The sequence below is a fragment of the Cajanus cajan genome, chromosome 4 (genome assembly GCF_000230855.2).
Source record: "Cajanus cajan strain Asha chromosome 4, NIPB_CcT2T_4, whole genome shotgun sequence".
Classification (NCBI taxonomy): Eukaryota; Viridiplantae; Streptophyta; class Magnoliopsida; order Fabales; family Fabaceae; genus Cajanus; species Cajanus cajan.
The window spans coordinates 28,229,658-28,256,124 of record NC_138520.1 but is presented as its reverse complement, the minus strand read 5'-3'; the positions used below and the strand labels follow the sequence as shown (position 1 = coordinate 28,256,124).

The window sequence follows — 26,467 nt, the reverse complement described above, 5'->3', positions numbered from 1 at the left end:
TTGACATTGCTGTAGGCTTTAATTCTCCCATATCTAATTTCTTGCAAATTGATAAAGGCATTAAACTGATACTTGCCCCAAGGTCACATAAGGCTTTTTCAAACCTTAGATTTCCAATGAGACAAGGTATAGAGAAACTACCAGGATCCTTAAGTTTTTTGGGCAAATTATGATGGATCAATGTAACAGTCTCTCTATCATCCAATTTCCTTCGGTTGGCTAAAAGATCCTTAAGAAATTTAGCATATGTAGGCATCTGTTGTAGAGCTTCTACAAATGGAATGTTTACATACACTTGTTTGATCATATTTAAAATTTTTTCAAATTGTCTATCAAGTTTAGTCCTTGCTAACCTTTGAGGAAAAGGGATTGGAGGGTGATAAACAGTTTGAGGCTTTGATGAAGATACTTTTTCTTTTTCTAATCTCTCTTTTTCAGGTTTTTCAACCATAGGAGAAGCGTCTTCATCAATCTCAATATTATCATTTTGATTAGACACAGGTTTGTCTAATTTCTTCCCACTCCTTAAAGTAACAGCATTAACATTTTCAGCTGGGTTTGCAACTGTTTTACCTGGGAACTTACCTGGAGAATTGTTTGAACTAGGCATCAACTGTGCAATTTGATTTTCCAGCATCTTGTTGTGGAGAGTAATATTCTCAACCTTGACAGCAAGGTTTTGAATAGAATTTGCCATTGAATCATTGGTCTGTTTTTGATTAGTGACAAAATTCTCCATAAGGTTTTCTAATCTTGAAACACTTTGTTGAATTGAGGGTGTCTGTACTGGATTTCCTTCCCCATTAATGAAGTGATTGGACGGACGGAAATTAGGTTGCTGATTGCTAGTTCCTTGAACTGGGTTATTCTTCCAAGAAAAGTTAGGATGATTCTTCCAACCAGGGTTGTATGTGTTGGAATATGGATTACTCTTCTCTCTTCGAGGAGTGTCATAGAAATTATGAGAAGCTGCCACCTGTTCAGTAGTATCTTCTTTTTCTCCAGTAAAAATTGAGGTACAATCTACTGCAGTGTGCCCTTGTTCCCTACAAAGGTCACATACTTGATTTGTAGCCACTGAATTAACCTTAGCTTTTTCCATCTTGTCTAATCTTTGATTAAGAGTATCAAATTTTGCTAAGAGTAACTCAATATTGTTCACTTCATATCGCCCCGGAGTTCCTTTCCTTGCTGTGACTTCTCTTTCACTGTATTGGCTGTGATTTGAGGCTACATTTTCCAAAATAATCATGCAGTCATTAATAGGTTTCCCCATGAAAGATCCTCCAGCTGCTGAGTCTAATATCATGGTGCTTTGTTGGTCCAATCCTTCAAAGAAAAATTGGATGGTAAGCCAACGGTTGAAGCCATGTTGTGGGCATGCTTGAAGATATCCTTTGAACCGCTCCCATGCTTCATAAATAGTCTCTCCAGTGCCTTGTTGGAAATTAGTGATTTTCTTCCTCAATTCTTTAGTTTTAGAAGGAGGAAAGAATTTCTCTAGAAAAGCTCTTTCACATAATTCCCAAGTTGCTATCTTTTCTCTAGGCACTGTTCTTAGCCACACCTTTGCCTTATATCTCAAGGTGAGTGAGAATAAGCGGAGTCGCATTCCATCAGAAACTTCATCATCAAATTGCTGGGTCTCACAGATTTCCAAGAACCCCTCTAAGTGGTCATTAGGATCTTCTGATGGTAGTCCTCCAAAGGTGTTCTGTTTGAGCATATTCACCAGAGAAGCTGGTACAGTAGCTCCAGTTTGCATCTCCCCTCCAGGTATCCCACGAGCTACGGGTGCAGAGTAATCCCGAAGCGGTAAATTATCTCGTTGTGCAGCCATGTCAAATTCTCTAGAAAGGTTTCTTTTCCTTCTCAGGAGAGTTCTTTCAATCTCAGGATCAAGTGGTGTTGGTTTCCCAAGACGTAGAGATCTCTTTTGCATTAACCCTAAGGCACTGCAAAAAAAAAAGAAAGTGACCCGTGAAATCTGAATTGGAGAAGTAAACACTAAAAAATTATTTATTTATTTAATTTTTTTTAATTTTTTTTTTTTTAAAAAAAATTCGAATTAAAATAATTGTAATTTAAATCAAGAGACGTAGTCCCCGGCAACGGCGCCAAAAACTTGATGTATGGAAAACCGCAAGTGTACGGTTGTCGTCAAGTAATAAATATCGAATCACAGGGACTACGTGTTTGACCTAGAATTACTAGTATTTTAATTTGAATTTTAAAACAGATGGAATTTTTGTTTTGAGATGATAAGATCAGATTCGATGGTAAAAGAGATAGTAATGCAATTAATGAATAAGATAAAACTTTAAGATAAGATAAGGAGATTTCCGGGAATCTAGGGTTCGCACAAAGAGTTCCAACATTATTGAATTATTATTTTCATTAATTAATTCTATTCCATCTTGAAGGTAGTCTTAACCTAATTTAATCCTTGCACCTTCTCAGGCTACGAGGACGTGTTTAATTAAAATTAATCTCTACTCTCGTGGTAATTACGTTCAATTAAACCCATTAAGATCTTTGTTAATCTATTGCTCCTCGAAAGCTTAAATCAACTCTCGTGATTTAACACTCAAGTCTGTTCCTTTAGGTTCCGATAATTAGGTTCTCCTCTCAGTTCATCCCTAATTATCTATGATTATGAAAATTAAGATTAATTGTTTATCATAATTATAATCAAGTTCTCCTCTCAGTTCATCCTTAATTAATGTTATTATGAAAACAATAATATTAAAGTTCATATATAAAATATAAAAGAACAGATCAAGAATTGGAATAAAATTAAGAAACTGAATAATGCATTAATAAAGAGGTTCTCAGAGGCTAAGCCCTGATCCCAGAAAAAGGGAAACTACTCACAGGAGTTCATAGTAGTTCTCCAAGAAAAAAAGAATAAAAGAAAAGCAAACCTTAGAGTCGATGGCACAGGCGCCCAACCTTCTCCAAGTGTCAAAAACTAAAAAAAACTGTCTCCGAAACAAAAAAATCCCCGTTCTAGGCTAACCTCATCTAATTTATAACCTAAAAGGGTAAAAAGGTAAAACTACCAAGATAAAAAATTACAAAGATAAAATAAAAATAAAACATAAAACTTAAAAAGCTGGGACGCGAAGTGAATCATGGCCGTGACTGAGAATCACGACCGTGATCTTCTCTGGAGCACATCTATGAAGGGTCAGTGGCGTTCACGGGTGTGATTGGGAGTCACGGCCGTGATTTTCTCTGGTGAATCACGGGCGTGATTTAGAATCACGGCCGTGATTTTCCCTGTAGCTCAGCATTTCCTCTTTAATTCTTAAATCTTGATCCTGCTCAGAGAAAACACAACACATACCAAGAAAAGCATAAAATAGGAAAATGATATAAAAATTTATTAAAAACATGAAAGATATGCATGATTATGCTATGAATTCTTGTGAATTAAAGTGCTAAAATACGAGTAAAATTCACAACATCAGTAACCCAAAGAGGCCAGGCTTAACCCTTACAAAATATAATTGATAAGAGTTACAAAAATAGTTTTGTCTTTTCTAAACGTTATGCTATGCAAATTTGGCACAAGTAATCTATAAAGAATTCTATACAAGATTTGTTTTAAAAGTCTTTTTCATAGAGCTTTAACTTGGGTTTGTGTCTAGAAAGACTTGTTTGTAAAAGAAAATTTGGGTATTGGCTTGAAGATGCCAATGAAAGAACATTTGTTTGAGCCAAAAGTGACTTGTTAAAAGAATACTTGTAACTTTGTTAAAAGTTAATGGAATTCAATCTGGTTGGATTAAGATTTGGACGTAGCCTCGGTGGTTGAGGTGAACCAATATAAAAACATTGTGTTTTATTGATTATTCTTACTAACCTTTCATCTGTTGTAGATACTAGTTCACGAATTTGAAAATGTAAGTTTTTTTATATATACTATTCAATCCCCCTTCTAATGTCTTTTTTTTCTCCACAACTATGAGTCCATGGATGAAGATGGCGAGTTTCAATGGATCTAGTTGAAGGGAAACACCAAGCCTTTCCTCCACTAGTTTCATCATGCTGACTTGTAGATCAATTAGCCCTTTAGAAAGGTAAGGAAGGTTAGTTGTATAAAGCTTGGTTTTTAGGAGCCTAGGTGATCACGTAGGACTCCAAAGACATGTTTTTTTTTTTTTTTTTTTTTGTAGAAAAACCTCCTTTAGAAAAATTAGAAAAATATAATTTGAATTTAGATAGTTTTATGGGCCTTGTATTTAAGGGGAATCAAGAGGACCCCAATAAAATTAAAGAAATTAAGGATAAAATCACCTCACATCTAAAGAGGACCAATAGGTTAGACCTTGCATTCATAAAGAAAATAACACCTCTAATGCTTGTGACATACCTTCCTTTGTAGATGTTGAAGAAGAGGAAGAAGATGCTCTAGATTTGAGGAAAAATCCTCTCCAAAAAGGAGAATATGATGAAATAGTAAAAGATATTATTAAGTCATAAACAAATAATAAATTAGATATTATTAATATTTTTTCCACGCTCTTAAATTTAATTCGCGTTTATATTAAAATAATATTTAATAAATTAAAATCATGTCTCACATGTATAAATTAATTATTAATTATTAGTTTTGAAATTATGTCCATACATAATAAAAAAAATCTCTTTTATTCTAATAGAGTTTTTATTTTAACAGGTAGGCGCTAACAGCTGGTAAACTCAAACGTCTCCATAATTAGGAGAGGGAGAGAAAGAGGTAGACAAATGGAGGACGTGTCTCTTTCAGTTCAGCCGTAGTCAGCGTTATTGTCAGGTCACTCAATAGTTCCAATTAGTGCATGCTATTGCAATTGCTAATCTTTGGATGCAAACAATGGAACCCTCTCCTCTGTTTCTTACCCATGTAATTCATGTGATGCACCTTCTTTCTGTCACACACACCCATGTTTATATATATATAAAATATCAAATTCCAAAAATATTATAAATTTCCTTAGTACAAAACTGCAACACAATAGAGCAACATAAAAAAATAAAATGTAGAAGGAAACTGAAAACATGTAAAACCCGAACACCAAACAGCACTCAGTGCAGAACAAAGTAGAAACGTTATACCCTTCTCTATTCTCTCCTTCTCTCTCAACCACACGGATACCCACTTATATTATTCTAATCATCTCATTCTGACATCACTTCACCGTTCACCCTTCCTCGTCACACCACTATTCTCTAAATTAGTTGGTGGTGGTGTTGTATGTTTGTTTGTTCTTCTTTTGTCTGCATTTGTGCCTCTTTTCCAAAACAGGCTTTTTATATACATATTTGAAAAGAGAGTACAAAAAACAAAGAAAAGGATTAGCAGTTATACCAAACTCTCTTTTCAAAATCTATTTTTATTTTCCATATCTGGGGAGGGTGTTACTTCATGAGGATGGTATTCATTTTGCTATGACCATCTAAGCATTTTTTTCCTTAAAAAAAGTTGCTATCTTGTTCTGAGACATTCCCTAATGGATCTGGAGTCTGTGATCTACAAAAACTCGATTAAGGTAAGCCATGTGGGAGTGTCCTTTTGAGTAATACATGTGGAAAAAAAACTGTTTTGGGCATAACACTCATCACATCTTGCAGGATGAATCATGGAAGACAGTGTTAACATTGGCTTATCAGAGCCTGGGAGTTGTGTATGGAGATTTAAGCACATCGCCACTTTATGTTTACAAAAGCACTTTTGCTGAGGACATTCAGCACTCAGAGAGCAATGAAGAGATATATGGGGTGTTGTCTTTTGTGTTCTGGACACTCACACTGATTCCACTCCTCAAGTATGTGTTCATTGTGCTTAAAGCAGATGACAACGGAGAGGGAGGGACTTTTGCTTTGTACTCTCTGCTATGCAGGCATGCGCAGGTGGGGTTGTTGCCTAATGTTCAGCTTGCAGATGAGGAATTAACGGAGTACACCAAGGATGGAACAGTGCCAATTGATAAGAGGAATGTTGGGCAGGGATTGAAATCAGTGTTGGAGAAACACAAGGTTCTGCAGAGGGTGCTGCTGGTTCTGGCTTTGATTGGGACCTGCATGGTTATCGGGGATGGTGTGCTTACACCTGCTATTTCTGGTATTGGAATTTGGAGTATTATATGTGTTTTGGTCATGACCAAGGTTTTAGATTGTGGCCGTGGCTTCGTCCTAATCCTATATATTGAAGGAAATTAAGGTCAAATAGAGACCTATGCTGCGGCTAAAATCACGGTCTTAGACCTTTTTTAGAACCTTGGTCATGAGATGCAGTGATCGTGGATCTTGATGACTGAATTATTTGGCTTTTGGATATTATGCAGTTTTCTCTGCTGTGTCTGGCTTGGAGCTTTCCATGTCTAAAGAGCAGCACAAATGTAAGTTCCCATCTGAATACAAGTAATTGGTGTTCTTATTCTCTTTCATTTCTTTCATGTTTTTGCTCTATATATAGATTTAAGTCTAGTTTTTGATTAACTTTGATGAACATGTCACATATTAGCAGCCAAGCCAAACAACAAGTCATGAATACAGTTGCAGAAATATGGGCTAATTTTAATAAGCTGCAAGAAGTTTTATTATCATCGAAGATGAATTTGTTACTGTATCCATTATTACTATTGGAGACATATGATTATACTATTGAAATTGGATTAGTCAGAATTCAAATTTTGATTAGTAAATTGCAACACGCTTGGCACCTTGAACTATTCTCTGGAATATTTTCTCGAAGAATTTAGAAGCTACACATTTAGAATAGTTCTAATGTCTGCAACATATGATATTGCTGTTGACTTGGGCAAACAACTTTTGCCCCCTGAATGGTATATATGCTGTATAAATATTGATCATAAAATTATTGTGGTTACGTATCACAATATATTTGTTTGCCCGACAACTGGAAAAACCTGACCTTAGAAAAATACGACGGAACCACCGACCCTGAAGAGCATTTGGATGTTTTCGTCACCCAGGTCGGTTTGTACACGGACGAGGATGCTATACTTTGCAAAGTCTTCCCCACCTCCTTAAAAGGACCGGCACTCAACTGGTTTACCAGGCTTCCACCCGGGACCGTGGACTCTTTCACGTCCTTGTCTTCCCGCTTTGTAATACAGTTCGCCATGAGCCGGCCTCATCAGCTCACGTCCATCGCGCTGGTCAACGTACGTCAATAGAAGAAGGAACCTTTGAGAACTTTCATGGAAAGGTTCGGAAAAATGACGTTATCTATCCGAGATCTGGATCCGGCCGTAGCAATGCATGACCTAACCACAGCGCTAAGACCCGGACCTTTTGTCAACAGCCTGTGCAAGAAGCCACCCCAGGACCTGGATGACCTGCGACAAAGGGCTACCAAATACATGCAGATGGAGGAACTGGCGGAATTCCGAAGTCAAAATTGACCCGATCTATCGCTCGCAAAGAGGGAAAACGACAAAGAGCCTCCTAGACAGCGCCAAAGAGATATGCCAGATCGGGACAAGAATGCCAGGGGGCCGAGATATTTGCAGTACACACCACTCAACACCAGCAGGGCTAAAGTGTTGGAACATGCCCTGGCCACAGAAGTTTTGGCCGTCCCAAGAAGAGCCATGACCCCCCCGCATGCCGATAAAACAAAAACATGCCAGTTTCATCGAAACAGGGGGCACACAACTAAAGAATGCTCCGCCCTTCGGGATCGAATTAAAGATCTTGTCAAGGCGGGACATCTTCAGAACTATGTTCGACCGACGGATCATCGAAGGAGCGACAATCGTGAAGGAAGAAGGGAATACCGAAGGGAGAATCGGGATCGAGCACCTCGGCGAAACCGATCCAGGGAGCGGAGTAGGTCTCAAGACAGGAACCAAGGCGACCGAAATCAACCCAGACGAGTCATAAACACCATTGCAGGAGGCTTTGCGGGGGGCGGAAACTCGTCTTCGGCGCGAAAGAGGCACCTGAGGGAGATCAAGTCGGTTAACACTATAGACCGGGCAGCAGTCATCCATATGCCCCCTATCACATTCACCGACCAAGATTTCCAGGGTGTGGACCCAGTGCAAGATGATCCCATGGTCATCAGTGTGGAAATCAACAACTGCATTGTAAGGAAAACTCTCGTTGATCAGGGAAGCTCGGCTGATATCCTTTACTGGAAAACTTTTGAACAACTCGGGATCCCAGAGCAGGAATTGACACCTTACGATGAGCCTTTGGTGGGTTTCTCAGGTGAGCGTGTCGACACTCGAGGAACAATAGACCTGTATACTTATTTTGGAGACGATCGGCAGAGACGAAGGATCAAAGTACGATACGTCGTGGTGAATGCCAACACATCATACAATATCCTTCTGGGTCGACCCTCCTTGAATAAGCTGAGGGCCATCGTCTCTACCCCCCACTTGGCAATATCCCCCCACTTGTCTCTACCATTACAGAAAGTATGTATTCCTGCCACATAAACATGATGTGAGTAATAATTATTTCAAAAAAAATCACAACCAAAAGATAAACAAAAATATTTGTCGTGTTCTCAATTTGTTTTTTTAATTTTCAAAAAACCAAGGAGTCGGGTTCTTTGAGCCTATATGTTTACTAGTGTGCCTTCTATTAAAACAAAATACAATTACCTATAAAATAAATTTTTAACTGGATTTTAGTTATATTTTTGTATGTATTAGCTATGTATACTATCATATATCACACTTTGAAAACACAAGTTTCAGAATTCATAAATCATAATCATAACATAAGAAATAGACAACCATAAGACATGAATGTCAACATCATCATACCTTAAAATCCTCGGTATCATCTACATATGGGATGTTGATAAGGCATTCAAGACCCAAAAGCAAAGCATGTGTATTCTCTTTACTGGATTCTAGAATTCAAATGCGAACCTGCGTTAACAGAAGGGTATCACCACACCAATAAAAATGTTAACATACTTAAACACTAATCAAGCAAAATGAAAAACTATGAGCAAGAAATAGAGGAAGAGGTGCTACACAGATGTGAAAAAAAAAAACTAACTGACATGACAATTCAGTATATAGCAAGGTGGGTCCATTCTCAAACATGCCACAGGCATGATATGGTACACATACAGAAAGCGTAAAAAATCCCAAAACTAGGTCACACTATTTCACCTAATCCCATGACATTTCATGAATATATACTTGTAACATACCATCATAGATAGACATAAAGCTGAGAAAACAAACCTGCCTTGCAAAATGAGGTGAAGAACAGTGCAAAATTCTACATGATACCCTAAACAAGGGGAAAATTTTGTCAGAGATGCTTCACAAGTAACTTAGTAGTATGTCTGGATTCAATTTTGCCATAATATAGAGACTTACTTGTTCCTCACTTGAACCGCATGAATATGCCTCAAGAATATTGGTGGTGTTCCCAAACTAAAGGGCTGCCACCTGTGAACACAAAAAACACAGATACACGCACATAGAAACACATACAAAACACAGCATGCACACACAACGACTCAAAGGCAAACAAAGGCACACAACACAGTACAGACACAGAGCACACAGAAATGAGCACGCAGAGCACTCAAACATAGGCACACGCACAGGGACATAAACTAAGTTGTTGATATAAGAAAAAACAGGACAGAAAACATAGGAAGAAAACATAACCTGAACTCCAGGGTGCGTCTCATACAAAAACTAAAGAAACTTATTCACAACATCTTTTAGAAATCATACAATATCCTTCTCGCGGGACTAAGGTTGGCCGCCGAACTCGACATCACTAAGCTCCAGTGCTTTAGCGATTCACAAGTGGTAACAGGGCAAGTTAACGGCACTTTCCAGATCAAAGATCCGACTTTGCTATTGTACTTTCATGCTTTCCATAAGCTAAAAGGCAACTTCGAAGAGGTCCGAGTCACACACACTCCCCGGGAACACAACGTTAGGGCCGACCAACTAGCTAAACTCGCTAGTAGCAAGAAAACTAGCCATTTGCGTAGCATGATACAATAAGAGTTACTTAGCCCGAGCATCAATGAAACTGAGTGCCTGAAGATTGATTAGGGAAGCCCGTGTTGGATGGATGCCATAGTAAACCACCTTCGGACCGGGGAATTGCCCGAAGATTCCCTAGAAGCGAAGAAAATGAGGACCACAGTCGCACGGTATACGTTGATTGCCGGAGAAATGTATAAGCGAGGCATTTCCTCCCCCTTGTTGAAATGCCTCACTCCCGAGCAGGCAAGCTATGTTCTCCGAGAAATTCATGAAGGAGTGTGCGGAACTCATTCTGGAAGCCGGACTCTCGCAACAAAAGTGATTCGGGCTGGTTACTACTGGCCCACCTTGAAAACCGATTGTGCCAAGTTTGTACAACATTGCAGGCAGTGTCAACAACATGGACCTCTAACGCATCAACCTCCAGAGGAGCTCCATCCTATAACCACTCCATGGCCATTCTCTGTTTGGGGCATGGACATTCTCGGACCATTCCCGCCGGGTAGGGGACAAGTGAAATTCCTGGTGGTAGCAGTAGATCACTTCACTAAGTGGATCGAAGCAGAAGCGTTGGCTACCATTACGGCCAACAATGTCCAAAAGTTCTTCTGGAAGAATGTCGTCACACGTTTCGGAATCCCATACGCCTTGATAACAGATAATGGTCTACAATTCACCGATCGACGCTTCAACGAATTTTTGACCGAGTTAGGTGTCAAACATAAGATGACCTCGGTCGAACATCCCCAATCCAACGGGCAGGCTGAAGCGGCAAACAAAGTCATCTTAAAGGAGTTAAAACGACGACTTAGACAAGCTAAGGGATCCTGGCCGGATCACTTACCGGACATCCTATGGGCATACCGGTGCACCCCATAGAGTTCAACCAGAGAGACCCCTTTCCGGCTGGCCTACGGCACAGATGCAATGATCCCGGTTGAGGTGGGGGAACCTTCGCTAAGGCGAACACAGTTCGATGAAGACACCAACCGGGAAGCACTCAACATTGAGATGGATTTGGTGGAAGAGATCCGAGACCGAGCTCTTATCAATATGGAGGCATGTCGCACCAGGTTAGCAAAGAAAATTCGAACCAAAGTGAAACCAAGGGAGTTTCAAGCCGGGGATCTCGTGTGGCGAACTACCAGAGAAGCAAGAAAAGACAAAGCTCAGGGCAAACTTGCACCTAATTGGGACGGCCCGTTTCGCATAATGCATAACTTGAAAAACGGAGCCTACAAGTTGGAAGAGCTCTCGGGAAAGGCTATTCCCCGAACATGGAACACAACGCATTTGAAACATTATTTCAGTTAAACAGTATGTAATTGTTTCGGTGTACTCTTTTCCTTCCTCAGGTTTTGCCCTCTTATAAAAATGTGAAAGAGGCTTTTCTGGGAAAGGTTTTTAACGAGGCACCATATCAATGAAACAAGCTCTTTTGAATCATTCATTTGCCCAATTTAATTACAAGTTAAATCATGCATGCCTTCCCGAGCAACCTCGCTCGGCCAAGGAAGAATGAATAATGCCCTCCCGAGTAACCTCACTCGGCCAAGGATGAACGAATGTTCCCTCCCGAACTACCTTGTTCGGCCAAGGATGAACACTTATTCCCTCCCGAGTACCTTAACTCGGTCAAGGATGAAGTAATATTCCCTCCCGAGTACCTTAACTCGGTCAAGGACGAACACTTATTCCCTCCCGAGTACCTTAACTCGGTCAAGGAGGAAGTATTATTCCCTCCCGAGTACCTTAACTCGGTCAAGGACGATGTAACATTCCCTCCCGAACTACCTCGTTCGACCAAGGATGAACACTTATCCCCTCCCGAGTACCTTAACTCGGACAAGGACGAAGCAACATTCCCTCTCGAATTACCTCGCTCGGCCAAGGATGAACGAACATTCCCTCCCGAACTACCTTGTTCGGCCAAGGATGAACACTTATTCCCTCCCGAGTACCTTAACTCGGTCAAGGATGAAGTAATATTCCCTCCCGAGTACCTTAACTCGGTCAAGGACGAACACTTATTCCCTCCCGAGTACCTTAACTCGGTCAAGGAGGAAGTATTATTCCCTCCCGAGTACCTTAACTCGGTCAAGGACGAAGTAACATTCCCTCCCGAACTACCTCGTTCGGCCAAGGATGAACACTTATCCCCTCCCGAGTACCTTAACTCGGTCAAGGACGAAGCAACATTCCCTCTCGAATTACCTCGCTCGGCCAAGGACGAACGCGTATTCCCTCACGAACCATGTTAATCGGTTAAGGATGATTCAATAATTCCCTCCCAAGCAAACCTCACCCGGCTGAAGGACATCTCAATTTTATCGTTCAAATGGAAGCAAGTCTCCATAGAAAAACCGATTCATTTGAAAGCACAACGTCTACTTAAATGTGCAAGTATAAAAAAGTCCGAATAGGAACTAAAATTTCATTCAATTCAAAAGCGGCACTAACGGCCGGAGGGTACAATCGGGTGTGGCTCATCCGGCCCAAGGAATCAAAAAAGAAACAAAAAATATACCCTATCCATATACATCATCAACAAAACAGATGTATGAATCCAAAACAAAGGCCGCCTAATCGGCATTGGTGGTCTGCTCGGTCTCGTCATCATCATTCAGAGTGGTCCCGGGATCCTCTGCCGGGGCCGATTGGGGCGGGGCCGCATCATCTGGCTCAAGGTTATCCGGCGCCTCGGCAAAATCCATGAATTCCCCCTGAAAGAAGTCCTTGCTCAATTCAAAAGAAAAGTCAGGGGGAAAAGCGCCGAAGTGGGTTGCCTGCCAAACGGCATGCCAAAACCCCTCCTCGTGCTCCTTCACAATCTTGCCTTCGCACTCGGTCCGGAAGGCGGCCATAGCAGCTTCTGCCTCGGCCTTGGATTGTTGCTCCCGAGCAGCGGCCTCTTCCGCCTCTCGGACTCTCGCTTCTTCAGCCGCCAAGGCCCGAGCCTCCATCTCTGATAAAGCCCCCTTCAACCGGGCAATTTCGGCATCGGATGCAACCTTGTCATTTGAGAGCGCCTCTTGTGCCGAGAGGGATTCTTGAAGGGCCGCCTTAGAGTCCTCCAAACTCTTCTGGAGACTGTGCAGCTCGCCCATCGGCTCCAAAGCCATCTTCCTAAAAATAGTCGTGGCCCGGACATGTAACTCACAAGCCATAGCTCATTGTGCCGAGGGAGTGGCCGCATCAAGCATCATGTGACCTTGGGCCGACAGCAAATCTGAAGACATCACCCTTGCCAGCCGGATCTCCTCGGACAAAAAGTCCTTAGCCACAATGGCCGAAGGGACCGCCAAATCCGACGAAGACCCTTCAACCCTGCGTTGCTTGGGCCGCGAGCCTTCCGGACCAGCCGCATCAGGTTTCTTCTTCCCCTTGTCTTTTCTCTTCCTGCTCTTTGGATCAGGAAGAGCGATGACAGGGGGCGTCGGTCGGGGGGCCTCCATGACTTGCGGCTGAGGATCAATCGAGACACTACGATGATCTTCGGCTGAGGACCCAGCCGGAGCCTTGTTCCTCATCAGCTGCCGATAAGACAAGCCCAACCCTTGCTGCGCCATCCAACCTGCAAAAATAAAACAAGTCACAAATCAACCTAACAAGCACGAGCAACAGCAGATAAAAACAACACATACCCTCTAGCTCAAAACGAGGCCGAGGCGACTTGGGAAGCAGCACCAGGAACCGAGACGGGATGCACTTCGGCAATCCCTTAAGAACGCTTAAGGCCGACACTTCGGCGTCGGTCATCATATCCTCGGGAAAGTCATCGTACTTCCGAGGCTGACGAGTCCAATAGAAGGGAAAAAGAGGCTTCCCGTCGGCATCGTAAAAATAATTTCTACCGACTACAGGGTCTATGATCACCTTCACAAACCCTGCTTTAAAGCCCTTAAAGGACGATGTGAAGGGCGTCAACAGCGGTCGGTCAGGATTCCGAATCAACGACAACCACTTCACAGTTTTATTAGACGGGCGCGTACAGAAAAAATGCAAAAATAAACCTACAGTCGGCTCTACATAATGGTATCTACACAACACCCGAAACGCTTGCATATAAGCCCACGCGTTCGGGTGCAACTGGGTCGGAGCCACGTTCAACACGCGAAGGACCCCCATCTGGAAATCATCAAACGGAAGCGACATCCCCAGTTCCCGAAAGAAACACTCGTACATATAAAAGAAATCCCCCTGACCTTCCCGCTTCGCAAGGAAAACCAGATCGAGCTCCCCAGGGCCTTCGGCCCGGCATCGACGCAGCATGATAGGATAGGGATCCCAACCTTCCCATCGGCCCATCGTGCACAGACTAAGAAGACGTATCACGGCGGCCCTCTCATGAAAACGAGAGAAATAGGCCGCCACCTCACCATCGACCCAATCGTACCCGGGGATCTCGCAAGGAGGGTATTTCTGCCTGTAATCCCCAGGGGTCATCTCGGCATCGGGTAATTCCGACCCAGTGGAACTCCCCGATTCCCCACTACGCTCTGGCCCCGACCCAATGGGACCCTCAACTATCTCTACTTCGGCGTTAAATGCTAGCATCTCGGCGTCCACATTTTGGGCCGAACCCCCATCGCTGGCCGAGGACCCTGACGACAAGGTGACACCTTCGGTGGCCATTATCACACAATAGATAAAAAACAAAAACCAACCTTTTGGGAGTATTCGGCTCAGTGAAGAAAATGTACAGAGGCCGTGTAGAGAAAGCTTGAAAAATGAAGCCCCACCTCAACACCTTATATAGACTACTCGAGGCCACCCAAAAGGCTCACAATAAATGCACCTGAGCGCCAAAGGACACAACCCTAGGCACGAAACCTGAAGGCGGCGGTAGCATGCAACGGTCACTATCTAGACGACACAACTCCCAAAAATGCACACCCCCCTACGTTCTAAACCCTAAATCTCCCCGAGCCTCTCTAGTGTAAAACCCCTTCGTCTTTCATCCTTGGGCTTGGGGGGGGTAGTGTACTAGTAAGCACCCTTTCGGTCATGCAATAGGCTGAAAGGGGCGCCCAAACTAATGAAACGCACCAATTGGCACCCCTTCGGTCGGACAATAGGCCGAAAGGGGGGCCCGAACCAAGGAGCCACACCAACTGCCCCCTCAGGTCAGGAAATAGACCGAAAGGAATGCCCTAGCCGAATGAAACACAACACCCCTTCGGCCCCAAGCTTGGCCGAACACTCCCTCGGTCTCGTGAGTAGCCAAAAACCCAAAGGGAAGGGATCTGAAGCTATTCAAAACACCCCTTCGGCCCCAAGCTTGGCCGAACACCCCTTCGGCCCCAAGCTTGGCCGAACACTCCCTCGGTCTCGTGAGTAGCCAAAAACCCAAAGAGAAGGGATCTGAAGCTATTCAAAACACCCCTTCGGCCCCAAGCTTGGCCGAGAACCTGAAGAAAGAGCCTATGATAAACACGTGGCAAACCAACTGCCTACTTTGCATTAATTACCATACTAGATTAAGACAGGATTAAGGTTAAGTCATGTATTACCCATTTCCCAAGGATGAAGGCTCATCAGGCCCACATATGTCACTATAAATATACAGGTAGTGTGACATAAATGAGGTACGTTACTATTCCCGCTAATGCATTTATTGCTCTAAACCGAACACTGACTTGATCGTCGGAGTGCCTGTGCAGGTACCCTCCCCCACCACGTGGAGCTAGTGTTTGGTCAACACGGAAGATTCAGAAGGACTTGAAGGCAACTAGGAAGGATCAAGAAGAAGAGTGTTCTTACGCAGGAACACTCTGGAAATGCGATGAGGGAAACAATGTGAAAGAAGGAGAATTTACAGATATTCTAAGAGTGGTTAATAATAACCATTTATATCATAAACTAATCACTTCAGTGGTTCTAAATATGGCACTATTGTATTAGTGCCTTGTGAAGTTGGGTGAACTGTGAGTATTATTATTGGCAGAGGTTCCATATATTAGGGACATGTTGTATTATGATTATTCTGGCTTAAATCTGATATTAATTTATCTTTTTATTATCAGCTACGGTTAAATATGCGGCTTCCTCTTTGTGTATTTTCATTAAATAATTTGGAGTTTAAAAACATCCCTCTGCTAAAGATTTCTATTTTCTGGGGCTGAATCATAATGTACTTGTTTAAGTCAATCTTATAAATTCTAATAATTGTTGGTTGTTTAAGCGGGATAATCAATTGTGAAATATGCAGCACAATTTTTCTATTATATAGTTAGGCATAATTCTTCATTTCCTGAAATATAATTGGTTGTGCAGATGTTGAAGTCCCAGTTGCTTGTGTAATACTGGTGTTTTTGTTTGCACTTCAACATTATGGGACTCATCGAGTGGGGTTCTTATTCGCACCTGTTGTGATGACCTGGCTGGTATGCATCAGTTGTATCGGCGTGTATAATATCTTACATTGGAACCCACATGTTTATGAGGCTCTCTCTCCGTACTACATGTTCAAATTTCTGAAGAAGACTCAAAGGGGAGGTTGGATGTCCTTAGGGGGTATTCTACTATGTATAACAGGTAAGTAGTAAGTGTGTATTAGTATTATTAGCAAATTGTGTTTAACTGCTACATGCTTGACATGCTCTATTTTTCTTGTTGAAAACAGAACATGAAAGCAAGGGTGAATAACTAAGAAAAAAAAATATAATAAGTTGAAATTATAATATGCAACTTCGCACACACAAAAGGGGAAAAAACTGATATGATATATTTAGATTATGAACTTAGTTTGACACCCATTGAAAGTATTTACAAGTGCAAAAAGACCAAGATTGACTAACCTTGATTGAATAAAACAAACAGTAAAATATGACTAAGTTAACGAGCAAACACCACTTATCTGCATACCTTACTTTTTCTGAACATAAACAATATCTAACCAAATTTACAAGTAAAACAGAAAATTACAAACTCTAAAATATTCAATTTTTATGATGGAAAAATCTCAATTACCAACATTCCTATGATGTTTTTTCTCTTATGTTTCAGGTTCTGAGGCTATGTTTGCTGATCTAGGACACTTTTCACAGTTGTCAATTCAGGTGCACAATTGAAGCCTTTGAGAGGAATATTATTTGGAGATTTTGTTTTCAGAATTATGTTGAATTTTTTTATGGGAAAAGATGTTTGTCTAAATCCAAAATATATTGACAAAGTAAATTTATATACTCATTTTTTCGCTAATTAATTCTTATAAACAACTATTATTATAATAAGAATTTATACTATTTAAAGTTGATAGCGTCATTCTCAGATTGAAACCAAACTTCTGATTTGGCGAAATGGAAAATGGCCCAAGTTTAGATGTACATTCTCATTTTTTTATTTGAAAGCAATGCATCCAATGCACCAGGGAGAAAACATGATATATATTTTGTTCTAAGATATTTTTTATATATCCATTTCCTTCGAAACATTACTTTTCACTTTCCTAGTCAAACAGAACCGAGTCTTAAGGTGAAAAGTTAATGCTACATCTCCCAAGGTTGAAAAAGTAGGAGTTTCACCTGTGTAACAAGTAAAAAATGATACTCTAGGATATGACTGAGTGATTTAGATGGCTGGCAACTGATTTTTTTTCAGTTAAGAATAATACTTAGCATACCAATTACCAACACAATGAACATGTTTAGATACAAGCCTACAAGAGGTTTTAGAGTTTTTCTGCTAAAAAATATTCTTAATTTTTAGTAAAGATTCTCTCAAATGTTCTTCTAGACTATCCAAACTGGCTCAATACCATTGAACAAAACTGTATTAAAAGATAAATTGTACCAAGAATGGTGGGATTCTCTCTAAATTCTCCAACTCACTAGTCTTCATGCTATATATTGGTAATGTTATTCAGTAACTTTAATGCTTGAGCTTTTCATGAACTTTCTGTTTTATGTTTTTCTACGGGCCTTATTTGGGAGAGGTTTTATAAATTATTTTATGTATAAGTTAATTTTAATTTATGAAAAATTTATTTTATTTTTCTGCCGAGTATTTTTGGAGAAATATATACCAACCGTGAATATGAATCTTTGGATTGACCAAAAGTAAATGAATATGAAGCTTTGGGGGATGGTTTCTTGATTAGAAGCTTCAGAGAAATAATCAATGCATTAACAAAATGCACTTACCTGCAGATTGCTTTTACTTTTTTGGTATACCCTTCTTTAATCCTGGCATATATGGGACAAGCTGCATATCTATCCAAGCATCATACTATTGAAAGTGATTACCGAATTGGGTTCTACGTATCTGTACCTGGTAAAATCTTTGTCACAAGGGACACTAGTTTAAAGAATGATTAAGCGTTGGCTTTTTGCCTTACATTTTCTCTTTTCTTTTGTTTTTAAGAGAAAATTAGATGGCCTGTTCTTGCTATAGCCATACTTCAAGCTGTGGTTGGAAGTCAGGCTATCATCACAGGTACATTCTCAATAATCAAACAATGTTCTTCCATGGGATGCTTCCCGAAAGTGAGGATCATTCATACGTCATCGAAGGTACATGGCCAGATTTACATTCCCGAGATCAACTGGTGTTTGATGCTACTTTGCCTGGCCATTACTGTTGGATTCAGAGATACAAAACGCATGGGAAATGCATCAGGTACTCTACCTCCATGATGCACATGCAAATTTAGAAGTAGTGAATGTCTGAAATGAATCATCTTTTTATGTCACTATGTTTTTTTTTTTTTCCCTCTAATCTTAATTTCCTTTCTCTTTATTCCCTTTCCTCTTTTGGTAGTTTAATTGAGCGGAAATTAGTAGCTCAAAATTTTCTTCTTGGGTTTGATTTTTAAAGAAAGTCATCCAATAAAAGCATTATGGATATGTTTGGGTAAACTTCTCTAGAATCACTTGTAGGGAAAAAAAATAAGAAAAAATGAAAGAAATTTCTCCATAAGTTAAAATTAACTCGAGTAAACTAATTTGTAGAAGTTTTCTCCTTAGTTTATTAACTTCTCTAAAATCTTATTTTTAACTTGCATATTCTCATTTTACCTTAGAGAAGTTTATCTCGATCTCTCTTTCTCTTTTTTTCTCCTAGAAGTACTTTTGTATAAGATTATCCTAACAAACCCTATATAAAGTCAAAGATCAAATAGGATTAGTTCAGTCTATCTGCATCTTGTGACACTTTCTAAATTAATATCACATGGTGTTATCCTGAATTTTAAAAGACAAAGTACCTCGAGAATACTTGTGAATAAAATTATTCAAACCCTGACTGATTTTTAACAGCCTACTTTTAGTTTTGATTATGTAATATATTTCAAATGAACTTTTTTTTCTTCCCATAACAGGCTTGGCTGTCATAACTGTAATGCTCGTGACCACTTGCTTAATGTCTCTAGTCATAGTATTATGTTGGCACAAGAGTATTTTCCTAGCCATTTGCTTCATATTCTTCTTTGGCTCCATTGAAGCACTATACTTCTCTGCATCCCTCATCAAGTTCCTTGAAGGGGCTTGGGTTCCCATTGCCCTATCTTTCATCTTTCTTATTGTCATGTACGTGTGGCACTATGGCACACTTAAGAAGTATGAGTTTGATGTTCAAAACAAGGTTTCCATCAACTGGCTCCTTGGTTTAGGCCCCACTCTAGGAATTGTCAGGGTTAAGGGAATTGGCCTCATACACACTGAGCTTGTTTCTGGGATCCCCGCTATTTTCTCTCATTTTGTTACCAATCTCCCAGCTTTTCATCAAGTTGTGATTTTCCTTTGCGTTAAATCCGTGCCAGTGCCACATGTGAGGCCTACAGAAAGGTTCTTAGTTGGTAGAGTTGGCCCTAAGGAATACCGGCTCTATAGGTGCATAGCAAGGTATGGCTATCGTGACTTTCACAAGGACGACAATGAGTTTGAAAAAGATCTCATTTGCAGCATAGCAGAATTCATACGCTCGGACACTTCTGAAAACAACCTAGGATTCGAAAGTTATGAGGATGACACAAAGATGACAGTTGTTGGGACCTCAGCATCAAACTCGGAAGGCATAATGATGTGTGAAGATGATAATTCTCAAATGGAAGACACTCTAGAATTGAGGGTGGTTAAGTCTCCTGAAATAGTGAGGAAAAGAGTAAGGTTTGTTCTGCCAGAGAGTCCACAGATTGATTTGAGTGCAAGGGAGGAGTTGCAGGAGCTGATGCAAGCGAGGGAGGCAGGAATGACATTTATAATGGGTCACTCATATGTGAAAGCAAAAAGAGGATCAAGTTGGATAAAGAAAGTTGTAATCAATTATGGGTATGATTTCTTGAGGAGAAACTCTAGAGGACCAAATTATGCTCTAAGTATCCCTCATGCATCTATCCTAGAGGTGGGCATGGTTTATCATGTCTGAATTTTGGCTACAAGATATGTAGTTCAGTATATGGTTAGGTAAATCTTGCACAGTAAAAATGGTGGCATTTTGTATACTAACACTCCATGCTACCAATATTTACATTTTACCTTTTTCTTATTGCTCTTGGTACATAAATAAGCTGTCAAGAGGGAGTACATGTCACGTTGTCCAAGTTCTCATCCAAGTATCCTAGCATGAACTTGAAATATGGATCAAGTGGACAAGGGATATTTTTGTGGGAGTTTATTTTTTTTAATAGAAAACTTTGTAATTGAAGGGTAATTGTGGATTGTGTAAGTAGCTTGCCTAGAATTTTGTAAAAGATGTGTTGCGTTAGCCCCCCCTAAGTAAATATGTTTTGTGCTGCTGAAAATTGATACTGGATCCTTGTTAGCAGATTGGTTGATCATCTCTTGTATTGAAACATGAGAGAAAGTAGCAATCCTGCAACATATTTTTTGCAAATAAATAAATTTTATGAACATTTAAATGGGACATTTGTCGACGCCTTCGATTTTGTGGTGTATTTTTTTAGATGCCTAAATATGAAAAAGGTAAAAAAAAAAAAAAAAAAAACGATACATAGACATGATTTTATATACACCATAAACATTTTTATATTAAGGAAATCAAGCTATGAAATTAAATTATATTTAATTTAATCAATTACCACTAACTCTTATACTTTTGATGATTCTGATGAAGAATAGATGTTGTATGAAACTCTTGTAGTAGACTCTTATATAATCACTCTTGAGTATAAGAAATTCAAAGAAAATTGTAAAGTCTTGCAAAAAGAAAATGAAAAACTCAAGAAAAATATATCAGACGTTATTTTAGAAAAGATGGTTTAACCAAGAGTAAGGTGAATTGGTTATTAAAATTTTTTAAATTTTCTTTGTTTTAAAATATCTTCTAAGACTTTTCAAAGAAGTATATTGATATATAATTGTATATAGAATATAATGTTGAGATTACATGCAAATTCAAATTCAATTTGTCCTATATGCAATGTTCATGTTTCATATCATACAACATCAAACATATAATCATATTTGCAAGAATGACAAGACAAGTGTAGAGGTAGAGAAAAATGTATAAAAAATTTATATTAGTTTAGTCATATCTACTTGTGATTTACATCTAGCCCCCAATTAATCCAATTGAAAATTTTCACTAATATTTAATGTTAGAAGTTTTAGAATCACAATATCATATGCAGTACACTTCTACACCATTAAAAAAGTCACTTCTTGCACCCTAAAAAACATTTACTTATAGCATCCCACTATAAGATTTCCATTTCCTAAGAAACCTACTTAAAACAAGTTACAGTCATTAAAGAACGAACTCACCTTATTTACAAAACATTTTACAGTAGGTGAATCAAACCATTATAGCTTAGCTTATAGCTCCATGAAGATGATGATCAATTCAATTCTTGAATCTTTTTTTGAGGTTCCTGCAAAGGGTGTCAAACCTCTTCTTTTAAAAGGGAAAACACTTTTCAGAGAGTATTTTCGAGTGTCATCTCACAAAGATTCATGTTCTTTGAGTTCTAAATGTGAAAATTGATATATAAAGTTTTCTGATAAAAATAATTGATTATTTATATGGATAATTGATTATTTTGTTCTTTGCAGATCTAAAAATCAACCAAGAATAACAATCGATTATTTTGAGTGATAATCAATTATTCTAGAAATCTATTTACGAAATAATCAATTATTTTGCTTAATGATCAATTATTACAACAATGCTTCTCAGTTACTAAAAATAGAGCAAATAATCGATTATTACTTAAGAGAAATAGCAACTTACAAAACAATTTTATACCTTTCTCCCACTTTGGACATTATCAAAAGTAGAGTATATAGTCCAAAAATTAAGAGAAATACACCATACATTGTAGATTATGCAATCAAAATGTAAATAATGAAAATTTTGAAAATAACCCAAACTAAAACATTCATTGCCAAACATAATAATACTATATTAAGACCAAATTGAAATTGTTCGTAACACCAAACATTTACAACCATTACAATAATCTAAATTGAAACAAGCTAAAATTGTTCAGAATACTAAAACATTAAATTCATTACAAATTAAATTAAAACAAATTAAAACTAGAGTCCTAAGGTTAAGCCTTCAATAAGAATCATCCTCTATGCCAAGATGATGTTTGATCTTGCTAATCCCATCTTGAAGCTCATTAAGGCGATCAAACATGCCTAAAAAAGTAGACTCATGCTTCCTATTTGCTTCATTATAACATCCATTTTGTTAATCGCACTTACTCAAACTAGGAAAATGGTTTTAGTTCTGGTTCCACTTCCTTAACTTGTTCTTCAACAGAAGATTCATCACCAATAACTTCATCCTCATCAGTCATAGGATCATGAGTTTGAGGCACATCACCATTAAAAATCCATCTATTTTCTTGATTTTTCATCTCCATGTGATGAAGAGAAACTTTCCTAATATTGTTAGATGAATACAGAACAATCTTTTTCTCACTCGTGAGGTCCACACCATATTGCTCAAACACTTTTGACAAAAAAATGCATAAGTTAATCCTCTTTTCTCCTTGCTTTCCAAATGCACTTATTAATAACAAAAACTCAATCAATCTGCACTTTATTCTTAATAGTAAACATAAGCAACAAATCATCCCTAGACATATGAGCATGATTATGCAACCTAGGCTTAATCATCCATGCTATAATAAATGAAATTAACTTATCATTTTTTTTTCATGCTACCAGCCAAGAACTTATTGTAGTTTGCAATTTTGGGTTTCCTTTGGAAATCGCTAAAAGTAGTCATATCACTGAAATTTTCAAAGTTAGGACTTGATGGAAATACTTGAGGAGGTGATTGATGTTCCTCTCCAAGCTCCAACTTCAAAATCCCCTTCTTCTCTTGAGGTATTCAACACGCCAATGATGTAGGATGAACAAGCTCCAAAGCTTGTTGAAGCAACACAAGGAGGTTCGGTTTCTTCCTTGAAGAGGAATAAACTTAAGGAACCTAGAACAAAGGAGGAATTCCTTTGTTGAGAAGCTTAGGGGAAAAGCTTCTTCTCCATGGACTTGGACTCTTGAGAGAGAGAATTTTTAATGAAAAATTCTAATATCATATACTCAAAAGTGTGTACAAATGAAAGGTTTAGAAATATATAGAAGTAGGTAGCTTGTGGAGGAAGCTAAGCTTAGCCATGGTTGATTTAGTCTTGACCGTCCACCTTAGTTTAGGAGGCTTGTGGAGCAAGCTTCTATCTTAGCTTGCTTGGAAAGCAAGCTAAGTTAGAAGCTTGTAGCACAAGCTTCCCAAGGCACCAAGGCTAAGAAGCCAATTCGGCCAAAGGAGGGAGTGAGCGGCCTTGGCTTTTTTTTTTCTCCATGGATCCAATCCACATAATTTGGAATTGGTTTAGTTAGGTTCACCCAATGATGGTGAGACCTAGCTAAATCAATTCCTTGAAAAATATGGAGCAAAACAAGTCCAATATGTAAAATTTGGCCTAGGCCCAACTCTGGCCCAATTGCTAATCACACCCTTATGCCTTGCTAATTGTCATCCCACTTCTACTACTGAAGTCATTTATCTCCAAAAGGAAATTTTGTGCCTGTTAAATTAAAATGGAAACAAAAATATAATATTATAATTTAAATACAATGCAAGACCTAATACACCTAATAGTGAAAAATAACTAAAAAAAGAAGGAGGAAAAAATAAAAATACTTTCTCACTATGATTGGTACAAGCATAAAAACCATAAGAAATTATTAAGCAAAAACAATGTCAATTGATTACAACATTAGGGAATAAGGAGAAGTGTAATTTAGAATTATTGTATAAGATGATAATGCAATACAGAAAACCACTTATTTTTTTAATAAAAGTTGATGTGCTAGAGTTGGTTGTCTCTTCTTTTTTAAACTTTTGGTGACTAATTGTTGGAATTGAGGCTCCTCCCATTCAATCAAATTACAACATCTGAAGTAGTGGAAGCAACACCTAGTACCAAATAGATGTAATAGAAACTATTAAGAAAAGAGGATTTGATCTAGGCCAGGGGAGATTGAATCATGTTCCGTGAAGACAAACTCTGCACACAAAAAAGATGAACCAATTAATTTAATATTAACCTCTTCTATATGTTTTTTCTTTCGATAGAAATGAAAATATTAACATAACCTGAATTATAACATTTATATTTAAATTTGGTTACAATAATATTTTTTTTAAACAAATTCTGCAAAATCATTAAAGATTGGTAACAACATTATAATGATAGAAAATCAATTTAAATATCAACAATATGAAGAAAGATAAAAAAAAAATGATAAAATGTAAAACTCATGATTCTCTATTCTTCTCTTAGCCAAGAATAAAAAACAACTGAACCAACCAAAATCTACTAAAAATAACAATTCATAGTAGTTGTAGCAGCTAAAAATCTGTTGAAATTGCCAAACCTAGATTAACTTGGGTCTAGAGTAGAACAACCAAGTTTGTTTTTGTTAAGAAAAGAAAAAATCTAAAAATTTGTAGTAGCCAGCCAAATGTAGGATCAAGAGAACTTAAAAAAGCTTAATAGCTCTTGACCGGATTCTAGGCCTAGCAATCTTCATATTTTTCTGACTCTTGAGATTAAATGGTTGAAACAAATGGATTAGGTTTTTATAAGCATCTGCCTTAACAAAAAATATATTTTTCTATTTCCTAAATCCAATTAAAATGAGTGAGAAATTAAATTAGGAATCTTTTTAAGAACAAAGATTCTCAATTTAAGATTCCTAGGAAAGTAAAATCATTTCGTATATCAAATGCCCCTTTAAAGTAAGTGGATCCCTCCTCGTGTGTGTGTGTGTGCGTGCATGTGTGTGTGTGCGTGCGTGCGTGTGTGTGTGTTTATAATTATGGGTTGCTTTTATGTGACCCATGACTAGGACTTGTTTGTGGATATTTATAATTATGTTGTGATCTTTTGTTTAGTTAGTTTTCTTTTATTGTTTTTCAATGATACACGCTAATTATTAATGATGGAATCTCCAAGGGCAATGATTGACGAATTCATCCACAAAACCAAATAGCGAAGAAAAGAAACAAAGATGGATAGAATTGATGTGTCACCTTCCAAGTACAAGGAAAGCAAGATATGAGGAACTTTCCACAAGGAGGAATTCATTGATGAAAGTTCTTAAATAGTAAGAATTCCAAAGAGGAAAAAGACTTTCGAAGAGATAATTTTTAGAATATCAATCTATATAATGCTCAAAAGTGACACACACATCAACATAGGTAGTATTTATAGAGTGAGGTAGCTTGGGGAGCAAGTTAGGCTAACCATGATCAAAATAGAATTATTGTTGCTTAACCATGAGTTAATTGGCACGCCAAGGATGATTCAAACTTAGGCGACAACTTCCCCATGTGCCCCATGTGCTCTAGATCTAAACTAACTAATGAGAAGATGCCATGTGACAAACAAGGATGGTGTGACTAATGGATAACACATTGACTAATTGATGAGTCATTATTTTCCCCTATTTTCTTACCTTTCTGTACTTATTTTAATCTTTGATTTGTGCTTAATTGTTTATATTCTGCACTGTTTTCTATTTGGGCTTTAATTAGACCGTTAATTCATATTTTAACTAATTTGAATTTTCTGAATCTAATTATTCCAAATTTCATTTTCAGGGCAGTTTAATAATTATCTGGGCTTGGAATTAATTTCTGGACTTATAGTGGAGCTGCCACGTCATCTTCCACGTCATCTTCCGTGTCATCACTGCACCATTTTCCACCTCAGCATTTATTTTCAGTTTTAACTCTATTTTAATGTAACTTGGGTCAGATTTGTATTGATGGGAGCCCAATTTCGTTTTAGGTCAACTGCACCTAGGGTAGGGCTGACTTGGCAGCCATTAAGGAGGAGGTTGATGTGACTACGGAGGGGGCTGCCTCTCTTTAGTTTTTCTGGACGTTTTTCTTTCATGCAGCTACAGTGTTTTTACGTTTCTGGTTCCCTGTTGCTTTCATTTTTGTTTTGTTCTCTTTGAGCTGCCATTTTCGTTCTTCTCTTGTCTTCTCTG

The 26,467-nt window shown here is 38.7% G+C and overlaps 1 protein-coding gene, 1 long non-coding RNA gene and 1 other non-coding gene across 4 annotated transcripts; 2 read left to right on the top strand and 1 right to left on the bottom strand.

Annotated features, from left to right (window-relative positions):
- The first annotated feature begins 1,364 nt into the window (after window positions 1-1,364).
- LOC145957625 (small nucleolar RNA R71) lies at window positions 1,365-1,471 on the top strand. Its single transcript, XR_014433668.1, has one exon. It is a non-coding gene; the product is annotated as a small nucleolar RNA R71 (small nucleolar RNA).
- A 3,257-nt stretch (window positions 1,472-4,728) lies between these two features.
- On the top strand, window positions 4,729-21,454 carry LOC109792672 (potassium transporter 8). Its single transcript, XM_020352098.3, has 8 exons — window positions 4,729-5,537; window positions 5,620-6,109; window positions 6,333-6,386; window positions 16,269-16,529; window positions 17,001-17,053; window positions 18,143-18,266; window positions 18,357-18,611; window positions 19,312-21,454. The coding sequence occupies exons 1-8, from the start codon at window positions 5,499-5,501 to the stop codon at window positions 20,355-20,357; spliced, it is 2,322 nt and encodes a 773-aa protein (XP_020207687.1). The 5' UTR covers window positions 4,729-5,498; the 3' UTR covers window positions 20,358-21,454.
- Window positions 8,421-9,821, bottom strand: LOC145956770 (uncharacterized). 2 transcript variants are annotated; one of them, XR_014433033.1, is made up of 4 exons: window positions 9,363-9,821; window positions 9,225-9,273; window positions 8,793-8,900; window positions 8,421-8,448 (listed from the first exon to the last, which is right to left on the bottom strand). It is a non-coding gene; the product is annotated as an uncharacterized LOC145956770 (long non-coding RNA). The 2 variants fall into 2 exon arrangements; XR_014433034.1 differs by having other exon boundaries at window positions 9,229-9,273.
- Window positions 21,455-26,467: the final 5,013 nt, after the last annotated feature.